Genomic DNA, 12,358 nt, shown 5'->3' on the forward strand with positions numbered 1-12,358 from the left:
CAACTATGACCAACTCTACATTTCAAACAGAGGGAGTTAGACAGAGAGATAATTACCTGCCTCTAATAAAAGGCAGTTATTCTACAATTCTTAATAATTTCTAAACAAATGTGGATCCCAGAACAAAGGCAATACTTTTTAAACAAAGGAAGATAGCCAGTCTCTTCTGTGTGTCTATAAGTATAGGTCATAAAATCAGGATCTGAACATAGGCAGTCCAAAGAAGCACCTTTTGATTCATTGCTTTGTTTAAATTCATTTTCCATCAGGAGATGCAAAATGACCTAGACAGAGAAACAGCCAGCCTGCAAGAGCTGGAAGCCCAGAAACAAGATGCCCAGGAACGCCTGGAGGAGATGGACCAGCAGAAACACAAACTAGAAGACATGCTCAACGAAGTTCGAATAAAGTGCCAGGAGGAGTCTCAGATGGTGAGGAATAATGGAACGTGACTGAACTAAATGTTTGTTAGTGTTTATGGTGATTTTGGAATTGGATTCAGCCCGATTTACCAGATTGTAGCTGAGATGGGATAGAGGGGAAAAGGTGGCATCATTTGGCCTCAGTAACCTGGTAGCTGGCGCTGCTTTGGGCCAGTATTTAGATCTTCATCGATTTACCCTCCTCTGCCTCAGATCTCGACCCTTCAAAATCAGATCCACTCTCAGGAGTCAGACCTACAGAGTCAGGAGGAAGAACTGAGCCGGGCGAAGGCAGACCTGGGTCGGCTGCAGCAGGAGGAGAACCAGCTGGAGCAGAGCCTGGCTGCTGGGAAGATCCAACTGGAGACCATCATCAAGTCTTTGAAGGCCACACAGGATGAGATAAACCAGGTAGGACCCCATGCCTGTGGGGGCTTGCATGTCTCCATATGGCCAACAGAGGGCGGCATTGCACTATGTAATCTGCACCTATATTGTTTTGTGTGCTCTACTGCTATTATATACTATACACTATACTACAATATGATTTGTTGTGTAACCATCACAAGCTGAAATGGTTTTTAATGTCTGGCTTTAATGTTTGTGTCAGGTTACAGGTTGGGGGGTGCATTGTGTCAGTGAGTGTGTGTGTGTGTGTGCGTGTGTGTTTGTGTGTTTCATTAAGCTGCAGCTGTTGTGGTGTGTCATCTGTTCCCTACGAGCCACACGCACCACAGAGCCCGCTGCAGCGAGAGTTACACACCTTGTATACAGACGTGCAGGACTTGTTGTCAGTGCATGATGTTGTTTCTGTTGACTCTTTCTTCTCTCCACGGTGACCACAGTCAGTTCTCCACCACTCCCTCCTGCAGCCAGAAGATCACACTCACAGTTAAAGGAGTCCCTGCAGTTAATACTTTCCTTTTGTATATCCAGTCTAATCTTAACTTAGTGCAGTGATTTTAATGACTAATGCCTTTTTTAATATTCTAAAACCACACACGCAGCACCAGTCAAAACTTTAGACACTCACATTGTCAAGTGATGGAGAGGACTTGTCACCCCCCAAGTGCATGTATGCTGTATATCAGATACATCACAGGTCTGAATTTATGCCTGCCTTATACATGCCTCAAGTGAGGTCAAGTCCAACAACTTGGAATCAAAACACTATCAGAGGTCACCTGGTCCTAGGGAAGTACCAAATCATCTGACATCAGCTTCTTAACTCCTGTTGTATAATCCATTAATGCTCAGCATCCTGCAAACTATAACAAAAAAAAAAGTGTTGATCACCTTCCCTAATGTAAGGAATTGGTTGTGCATGTTTGGAAGAGCAGGGTTTAAAGGGATAGTTAAACATTTTGGCAAATTCGCCATTCATTACCTTTAATTGTCGGTGCAAGCTGTTTTTAGATCGGCGGGGCAGAGCTGTGAGCTGCTCAGCTAAAGCAACGGAGGCTCATCGTATTTCCATGTTTCCCTCATCAAACTAAATACACAATCCAACAACTCCAAATCACCCTCATGTACAAGTTGGGAAATAATAACGTATAATTATGTAACATTACGACACAAGAAGCAAATACTCAGAACTACCTGCGTTTTTGAAGTCACTCTGCCCAGCAGCTGTGTCTAGGGAAGTAGTTTCTGGCTACATATTTACCTCGAAAACAACTCTGTCTCGTAACAACTTGTCAACGAGAGCATTTTGGAGTTGTTGGATTGTGTATTTGATGGGTTTGATGAGGGAAAGAAGAAAATTCCGCACGCCGCGCAGAGCTCACGTCTCTGCCCCGCCAATCTAAAAACAGCTTGCACCGACAATTAAAGGTAATGAACCTAAAACTTTAGGGATTATGGCAATTGGCGAACTTTCCAAAATGTTGAACTATCCCTTTAAGTTCATGTGTGGTGCTCATAGAGGTTAAAGCCTTATAAAAATGACAAACATTCTTTGCACAAACCAAGTTCCCTCATTACCCTGGGTAATCCACAGGACACACTTCTCTGTTTGCTGTGGAGGGGGTTATGTTTCTGATCCTCTTAAAGGTAATGTCTCAGTGACGCCTTGAGGGAATCACTTCAAATTAGGTGAAAACATTCACTTGGACTCATGGGTGAGATGATTAGAATGAAGGTCAAAGTCACTGACCTCACAAAATGTGTTTTTGGCCCCAACTCAGGAATTAATTAACCAATTTTAATCCAACCTAAACAGGCTATAATCATCGAGTGATAACATTTTAACAGTCAAAGGTCAACTGTGATGTCATAATGTTCAGCAAAAACACTTCTGGGGGCTGATCCCTCCTGCACTGGGAAGGTAAAAAAAACAGGTAAAGTGCTGCAAAGAGCTGATGTGATGCTGTAACATATGCAATACAGAGTAACAAGAGCCCGTATTCACAAAGCTTCACTTGACTAGTGCAGAGGAGTTTTTAAAGATACTGTTTAATTGCCAGTAACCGGGGACATGTGACTGTATCTCTACAATGGTTCAAACTCCAGCAGGTCTTCAACTTTCACTCGTGCCGCTGTCACTCAAGTGTGTTTGTGCGCCTGTGTCTCCCGCAGGCTCGAAGCAAACTGTCACAGATCCAGGATAGCCAGCAGGAAGTGTCGAAAAGCATCGAGCAGTACAACAGCACCCTGAACGGAACCCACGGAGGCAGTATGACCAACCTGGCCGACATGAGCGAGGGCTTCAGCGACCGAGAGAACGGAGGATTTCTGGCCATGGTCAGACCAGCGCAGGTCAGGACCTCCGTCTGCTTTAACCTGGTTTGTTTGGTGAAATGTCACACAGCACTCGTGCTCTTGTGTACACCCAGAAAGAGATAGACCAGGATGTTTTTGGGTCGCTCACGAGACGAGTCTGAGGGTTTTGTTGTACCTGGATGGTGCACGCTAAGAATGCAGACAGTAAGTGTGAAAACGAGCAGGAAATAAACACGATCTACCCTCACCTTATCAGGTTTAAATCAAGCATCTCTTTCTCTTCTTTCTCTCACTCTCCCTTTCACCCTAGCAGGGTGTCACTATGTCTCTCCACTTCCTGTATTCATAGCTTCTAATTAAAAGCCCACTGCAGAGCTGGAATGTAACACTCTCTCAGCAGGCAGCCACTGCAAAATATAAATAACAGGAAACCGTATTGGCTGTCAGCAGTGGAATTTCTGTAGGCATATAGTATATTCATATAACCTTTTGCCTAGAAATAACACTGTACCCCTAAAAATAACAATGTGTTTGTAATCAATGTATTTGAGTAGTCAGTACTGATTTGTTGCACTTTGGAGGGATACAACACATATTTATTTATTCTTTTGCATATGCCTGACTGCTTCCAGCAGCATTTTACCTCCATCAAATGTCACATTGTCTTTTAGAGCATCATGACTCCACGAAGGAAAGCACATGTATGTGTCTGAGTGTAAATCTAACTCATATGGAGAGAATTTAATTGAAGGCTTGTTATTCAATCAATCACTCCATATTTGTTGTGACAAAGCTGCCTAACCTCTGTCGACCTAACCTCACTGGCACATCTAGAGTAGAGCTGTCCACAGTACTAAAGAGGCTCTGCAACATTTAATTCTGGCCTGTTACTGTTATTAATGTTAAGCCAGCATGAATTATCCTGAATTTCCACCTGTCTTCATATTTGGTAAAATAAAAGGGGGAAAACGTTCACCTGGACTCAGGGATCAGCTGACCAGATGTTGGTGGTCAGCGTCAAAGGCAGAGTCAGAGAACGCTTTTTAGCCATTCCTCGACACACAGCAGTTATAACAATATTTCATACAAACGGTCCAGTGATGGGAATAACAGTGTTATAAAATAACGGCGGTACTTTCTTCAGTAACGAGTACTCAAACAAGTGACACTGTTTCCCCTGTTATAACTGCGTTATACAATAAAATGCACCGTTGCTTGACAAAATAATACACCTGTAAGTGTATGTTATATACACAACGATGCAGGGTCACGTCAGTTACTTTTATAATGCAGTAATTCAGTCACTAACTTTTTTTGTAAGGGGGAAAGTAATTTCACTTTTTTTTTTAAAGTAACGTGCCCAAGGGGCGGTGCGTGGCGCAGTGGGTAGAGCGGCCGCCCCATGTAGAGGCTACAGTCCTCGCCGCAGGCGTCCCCGGTTCGAATCCCGCATCGGGCAGACCTTTCCTGCGTGTCATTCCCCCTCTCTCTGCCTCCCCATTTCCTGTCTATCTCTACTGTCATCACTATCAAATAAAGGCAAAAAGCCGAAAAATATACTTAAAAAAAAAAAAAAAAAAAGTAACGTGCCCAACACTGACCTTATGAGTCTGGTTTAACAGGTCTATAACATCATATGAAACATTTCATTTTAAATAGATAAAATTGCCACTTATTATTATCCATCAATCTATACATAACATGTATACATGTATAACATGTGTATGTAGAGAGACGCACAAATGGCACTACATTTAAAGTTGGCTGAACTGAAGGTTAAAACAAACAGGCTGAGAGAGTCGACTGTGCACACGGCTGTGAGGCTTCACAATGACACTATCAAAACATTCTTCCATTGTTCTTGTATTGTCTGCTACTGTATATCTAAATCAGCCTGATGGTTAGGTGCCTAAACTTAGGGGTGCTGGTCTTTTATGTATTTTGTAATTTTTTTTTAACATAACTGTAAAATTCTGCAGTTTTTCAGTGGGTCTTCTTGGCCCCACTGCTAGCACGAATTAATAACTCAAATCATATCAAATACATGTCAGGACAAAAACCAAGCTGAGCCAGTCATCTATGGTCCCAAATAACGTTTTTTTTTAAAGTCCCTTTAAAAGAGAGTGTTTCTAAAAGACCAGCAGCCCCAATGACCGTGAAGTGGCCTCAGGAAAAGTCTGTAAATGTTGCAGAGTGGCCGAGCCAAAGCTCAGACTGAACCTCCCTGAAAGGCTTAGTAGGTGTTTCATACTGAAGGTGGGAGACATTCTCAGACAGTTTTTCCTAAAAGATCTTCATAGATTTATGCATGGAAGGCAGCAGTTGTGCCAAGAATGACAAGAGAGAGCGTGGGATAGAAGTTCAAACCAGCTCACTACCGTGTCTCCACCCCTCACACCTGTGAGCTCCAACACTCTGATGGTGGAAAGCTCTGGAGCAGCCAACCAGCAGTTAGAGTTTGTTGAAGCAAATTGATAAATTCATCTTGTTGTATATTTAACTCAGTCTGTCAAAATATCTAAACTATGGACCAAACTGGAAAAACATACAGAGAGATGTAGATAAAGACTGAAAAGGAAAGGAGAAACCCTGCTCTCAGAGGATTCAAGACATGAACTTCAACGTCAAAGTGAAAGTCTGTAATAGGCTGTATTTCATTTACCAGTATGTGTTTATACATATAGTAGATAAACAAACATACATGTATTAACATCTCTATACACATGCACGTCCAACCCTTCCCAATAAATAAGTGTGTGGCTGTCACATTCTGTCAAAGGTTGTAGACTGAAGATGATCTGATCCTCTCCAGGTGCTAACTTACTAACTCTTAAAGGAGTTAACTAAAAATCCTGCCTAGAATGACAATACAGTATGTGAGTCTGTTGTAATGTCACAGTTGTACACCTTTTTAAAGGACATTTGAAAATAGCTGACCAGGAATTGTTGTTTACTTTTGGGAAAGAACAGAGAATTTGTCCTGAATTTTTCCTGATCATTCCCAATACCTTTTGGTCAAAGCCTCCCTATCAGTGTTACTCTGTCTGATATTATTGCACAGTTAAGTGCTATTATAGACTTTACTCATAGGTGTGATGAGAAACCTTTCATAGGCATCAATCAGGACTAGAACAGCTGATGTTAACGAGCATTGAGACAGCAGGATTTTGTAAACACAGTCAGATTCCAGCTGCTTTCTTGTGTTTCAATTCCTTTCTGCACCTCCTGCTTTTCTTCATGTTTTCAATACTTATTCACTTTATTACACAGAATGTCTTTTATTGACATATACGTTTTGATTTTTTTGTATGTGTGGATTAATTGGGTTGTTACTGACATCTGGTGAAAATTTCATGTCAGTGGCCCCATTTGAAATATATATACTGAGAAAAATGTTGCCACGTTCAATACTTATCTTTCCTGCTCTGTGTGTGTGTGTGTGTGTGTGTGTGTGTGTCTTTGTGAAACTGACTCCTGGACAAGATGAAGTGAGGAAGAGCAAAGGGTGTGTGTGTGTGTGTGTGTGTGTGTGGGTGGACAACCACTTTAAAAATCTCCCTCTGTTTCTGTCCTTCTTTTTCCTCTGACCACAGGAGGACCCGTTCAAAGTGAAGCCATCGGTGTTCAACAGCCAGCCTCAGGAGCTTCCCCCTGACCCCTTCCACTCTGAAGACCCCTTCATAACAGATCCATTCAAAGGTTGCCTCCCACCTTCAGTTTATCAGTTCAGCTTCTGTCTCTTTTCCCCATGACATTGTGAGTTCTCCTCTATTCTGCTGCTCTCCTCTGCCACCAGTTCTTCTGCCTCCCCGTCTTCATCGTCCACAGTATTCATCTCTTCTCTTCTTTTAGCTTTCTGTTAACTGTTTTATCTCAAGTTTTCTTTTCTCTAGATGTGTTGTTTTCAGCAGCTCTCTGACTATCCTCTGTCTTCCTCCTCCTGTCCTCTTCTTACCTCCTCCTCTACCCTGTCTCGCTTGATTCCTTTCCTGTAGGTGACCCTTTCCAAAATGACCCTTTTGCAAAGCAGCCATCAGCAACCACAGGTATTTACTTGGGGGGGGGGGTGGGGCCTTAAAGGGACAACGAGGAGTTTCTATTCGGTTATAAAAAAGTCTCACGTTAATGTGGATGAATCTCCGCTACCCACACTTGTTAATGGGCCCATTTTCGATAAATATATCGTTCTGTCTCTATCGGTATTTTGTTATTAGTGGTGGCGGAAATGCTGGTCGAGCCGACCAGCGTTTCCTTCGTGGCGAGTCATGAGAATAACGCAGCTGAATCGCCGTTTATGGTCGGAACTACGACGGTATGTGAACCTCTTTGAACCTCTGACTTTAATTATTGATGAATGAAAACATGAGTCCGTCTTGCGCCGGTTAAAGAATTTCACGGTGCGCGCGGAGGCTCATAAATGTAGTGTGAAAACGCTTCGCTTTTCCAAAACTCCTCGTTGTCCCTTTAAAGCGGACATATTATGGAAATATCACTTTTTGAAGGCTCTTTAACATATATCTGGGTGTTTGTCTTGCCTTCTGGCCTCCAAAATGTGAGAACTGACAAAAAAAAATCTGTAATTTTCAGGCTTCCTAGGTTGAAATCCACGTGGTTTTATGAGCTGTTCCCTCAGTTGTCTTCCAATGATGTAACCAGTTTTCGTATTTGCATAATACTAATGCAAGTAGTGGTACCCCTACCACCCCTACCTGGTACCAGTAGAAGGGGCGGGGCGGGGCAAGCAGTGGGTCATTTGCATTTAAAGGGACAGGCTCTGAAACTGGCCGTTCTGAACAGGGCTGTTTTGAGAGGATGAAAGGAGCTGTGATGTTTGATCCTTGGGGGATTTTGACCAAAGCATGTCACAGATATGTCTTTAAGACACCTGGGAACTATTTTAATTTGTGGAAAAGGGGCAGAATATGTCTCCTTTAAAGGGGACATATTATGGAAATATCACTTTTGGGTGTTTGTCTTGCCTTCCAGCCCCCCAAATGTGAGAATTGACAAAGAAAATCTGTAATTTTCAGGCTCCCTGAGTCTATGCGGTTTTACACACTGTTCCCTCAGTTGTCTTCCAATGATGTAACTAGTTTTTTAATTTGAATAATAGTAGCAGAAGCAAGCAGTGTTTCATTTGCATTTACAGAGACGAGCCCTCCCGAACAAGGCTGTTTTGAGAGGATGAAAAGAGCTGTGATGTTTGATCCTTGGGGTATTTTGACCAAATCATGTCACAGACATGTCTTTAAGGCACCTGGGAACTGTTTTAATTTTTATGGAAAAGTGGCAGAATACGTCTCCTTTAAAAACTGAACCCTGTCATTTGTAAGGGTTTTCATAGCTCTAAGGGTAAGTCCCAAGAGGCTCTGCACACCTGCCTCTCTGCTGCTGGGCTAGCTGCTAGCTGTCACCCCAGCTAATTTGAGTCTTTTGGAAGATTTTGATGTGAAAAATCAGACAGATAATCTGCCTTCCTGCGAAGCAAACAGAGGGTGAGACAGTCTGTGCTCCTGTTTTTTTAAGATGCATATCTGCCTTGTTAGTTTTGCCTGATCTGAGCACCAGAGTCTCAGCTCCACACACGCCCCTCTTCTTTACCCATCCTCTGATCAGCTGGGAGTTGAGGGTGGAGTCAGCCACTGGTGTGAGGATGTCAGTGGTGGAGCAGCTCCCTCTGAGCTCCAGGACCGCTCCTCACAAACGTGTGGCTGAGTTGACAGAGGCTATGTCCACCGCTGTCCACAGTGGTACGGGTGGCAGGCTCGTCTTTTGTTGATGTCATGTACAGAAGTGCAGTGTGTGCAACCGCGGCTTCTGTCGCACTTCCCTCTTTGGTGATATTGTGGAGTTTCACTTCTCTGTGGAGTAGATGTAGATGGAAATCATCATCTTTACACAGCAATAACCTTCACACCCAGAAACTCTGTGATCACACTGGCTTTCTCAGGCTCCATTCCACAGCATTCAGCACATGTTTGTTTGTTTGTTTGTGTGTTTGTTTGGTCTTTCCTTTTTTTATGTTCCCATAGTGTGTCTGTGTTACTCAGTAAAAGCAAAAATCCACCTGTTTGGTCAAGTATGTTTTATTAAGTGAAAATTTTGCAAAATGTTGGATAATAAAAACCACTGCCTACATTTTCTCTCAGAAAAAGTGTTCCCCACATGTTACTTTCTATACCTAACTGTCATAAGGTTCTCATCTGCAGTGTGAGGAGGTGGATGGTTGTGTTGTTACCATTTAACTGAGAAGTAGATAAATATAAACTTAATTTATCCCAGAGGGGAAATTCACAACAAAAGTGCAAATAGCTCTGTGTATTTTTGACGAGGCCATTCACACCAGCAGCCAGTGTGTATGTCTGTCACCTAATTATCTTAAAGACCCCCTAAACCAAAAAATGATGAACATGTCAATGCAGTGTTTTGGTTCTGCTACAAGACATTTCAGCAGCAAAGTCGCTAATGCAGCCACAACTGAGCATTTTAGATTTGAAAATACAGTTTCAAAGCCAGAGTCTGAAAAAGTTGGATTCAGTTTTTCAGCAAACAGTCAGGTTTAATACGTCAGAATCCCTAGCAACCAATCCCGTTGTTTTTTTTTGCATCTCATTTGTTGTTCTCTAACAGTATTGTTTGTTGACATGGCCAAGAGGCACTATAAAAATCTGTAATGCGGGAGACCAGGGTTCGAATCTCAGCACGAGGCTCATGTTTTGACATCGCCCCTCCATCTCCCCTGCCCCGGCTGACGCGCACCACTGTTACCGAGCAACCCGGTGGCGGTGGGCCGGCACAAGTTATGATGCATTTGCATACTCATGAACCTGGATTTTTCAATGAGGGAGAAATAGTAGATGTGGTTTTTGCCTCTTTGAGAGTTTTTTAAAACAACTTTTTGTGGGAAAACAGTTTTAATCAAAAAATAGTCACAGCAGAGCATTTTTACACATTTTAAAATGCCTCTCTAGGTGGACTTTAAGTTAGTTGATTTTTTCCATCATCTGGCACAACTCTTGAATCTGAGTTTGTCAGCAGTTTTCAGAGGTTTGTCCATCTGACAGCTCAACCATTAAAGCTGATGTCTGTCCTCTCTGCTGCAGATCCTTTTGGAGGAGACCCATTCAAAGAGACAGATCCATTCAAAGCTTCGTCAGAAGATTTCTTCAAGAAGACCACAAAGATGGATCCCTTCTCTACACCAGACCCCTTCAGTAAAAGTGCCACATTACCTTCCAAGGTACTTGTTAACGATGAAAGACCAGAACATATATATAATTGTATAAAATCTCAGGAGTGGCTCAGATGACTGCTTAATGCTGGACCACCATACTGTTTTGAATAACAGTGAACAGTGTGATTGTATATCATTTGGAGAACAAAGCTCCAGGAGCCTCACAATAGTCTTTAATTTATACGTATATTGCAACTCCCCAGTTTTTGTAGTTTCTATTGAAATTTTAGCAGCTCATGTTTGGTGAAAAATCAATATATAAAGTTATGGGGTGAATTATGTAAGGTTAAAAAAATGGCACAAAGAACTAGAAAAAAAAAAAACAGTTTGAAAGATCTCAAGGTTTTCCTGCAGCAATGAAAGCAAATAAAGTCTGAAAGCTCAAGTAAAGTCAAATCTTATTTATACAGCACCAATGCACAACAAAGTTATCTCAACGCACCTTGCGAATAGAGAGGGTATAGACCTTCTCTTCATAATAGTATTTACAGAAACCCAACAGATCCCAATAAGAGCAGCTCACATGGAAACAGTGACGAGGGAAAACTTCCTTTAAAGAGGCAGAAACCTCAAGAGGAACCAGACTCAGGGTGGGTGGTCATCTGCCTCCCCTGTACAATCAAAACCACAAATATGTTAACACAACTAACTAAGAATTAAGTGTTGATGACTGATGCAGTATCAGTATTAGTATAATTCTGACTTCTGACTGGATGGACATGATAGAGACCAGAGCAGTCTCCAGACCTGAACAGAAGGTGGAAACAAAGGAAACCTGCAACTGACTCTCATTAGTGGGAACTTGTGCAACAGAGTTGGGTGGAACCGTTAGAACAATGTTTCATTTCCATTGTAGGGAGAAGGTCAGAGTGAGTTTACCTGCTGACTGAAACAAACATTAAGTTACCAGATAATGATTGATTATGATATGATGTATAGATTTTCTTGGCTTGAAGCACTAATCCAACTGCAGTTTGGATTTTTCTTTCTGTAAGAAAATGCAGGATTTGTGATGGCAGCAATTTTTTAAAAAGTGTAAACAGAAAAAAATATATATATATTGATGGTAAGAAAAAACAAGAATGCCTGAGTTTGACTTTGACTTGAGTCACTGTATCATTAAATGAACATGGCATGTCTTCCCTTGGTTCTTGCAGCAACCAGGCCACTTCACAAGCAGTGACCCATTCTCCTCAAGTAACCCCAAACCCCAACCCAGAGGACCAGGTAGGACTGAGTTTGTTATCCAAGCACATCTTCAGTGACTGTGACCATCGTGTTTTTCTTTGGCTGGGGGGGCAGTGCAGAGGGGGGTGGGGGAGAGCCAGAGAAGAGAATGTGGACACATGTGGTCCAGACCACCACTGACTGGGTGTGTTGACACCTGCATTTAGAGCTGACCCCTCGTAAATGCCCTCTACTAAAGAGGGTTTAAAGACGTTCCATTCAGAGGTTTCAGCGATGTTCAGCTGAAGCTTCCAGGAGACAGACACTCAGACTTAGACGGTCACAAATGAACTTCCAGTCTGTTTGTAGAAGACTGTAGGACTGTAAGACTGTATTGACGTTTTCTTAATTCAAACAAAAGTTAAATGCAGTTTTGTATGATATCTATTTGAATGACATGAATATTTTAATGCACATTGTTTGAAGTTTGTCTATAAATCTATTCAATTGAGTTCTTTCATGAAGTGAATAACTGTCTTTGTTGTGTCACTGTGGGAACTATCAGTTTGTGTTGACCAGTTCAGTACAGTAAAGTCTCCTGCTGGAATACTGGGGAATATTCCTGCCGCTGTTTGTCTTTTAGATCAGGTGTAGTGCACTTTTTACTCCTTTTACTGAGGTCTACCTCATCATTTATGTATTTTTATTTATTTTATTTTTCACTTTATTCACGGCTCCCTGTCATTCTCCTAACATGTTTCACAGTTATATTACACTGGCATTTATTTAAATTCTGAATTGGAACCATGATCGG

General features: G+C 42.0%; 1 protein-coding gene across 2 annotated transcripts in view; it reads left to right on the plus strand.

Moving 5' to 3' along the window:
- Window positions 1-12,358, plus strand: part of eps15l1a (epidermal growth factor receptor pathway substrate 15-like 1a) — a 52,345-nt gene that overhangs the window by 25,441 nt on the left and 14,546 nt on the right. For both annotated transcript variants that reach the window (XM_085773509.1, XM_085773510.1), the window contains 7 exons: window positions 270-431; window positions 636-833; window positions 3,000-3,179; window positions 6,737-6,842; window positions 7,139-7,189; window positions 10,247-10,383; window positions 11,535-11,604. In XM_085773509.1, the coding sequence (XP_085629635.1) occupies window positions 270-431; window positions 636-833; window positions 3,000-3,179; window positions 6,737-6,842; window positions 7,139-7,189; window positions 10,247-10,383; window positions 11,535-11,604 (904 nt within the window). The remainder of the gene's footprint in view (window positions 1-269; window positions 432-635; window positions 834-2,999; window positions 3,180-6,736; window positions 6,843-7,138; window positions 7,190-10,246; window positions 10,384-11,534; window positions 11,605-12,358) is intronic.

The sequence above is a fragment of the Trachurus japonicus genome, chromosome 4, assembly GCF_045865225.1.
Source record: "Trachurus japonicus isolate A0001 chromosome 4, Traja_1.0".
NCBI classification, from domain to species: Eukaryota; Metazoa; Chordata; class Actinopteri; order Carangiformes; family Carangidae; genus Trachurus; species Trachurus japonicus.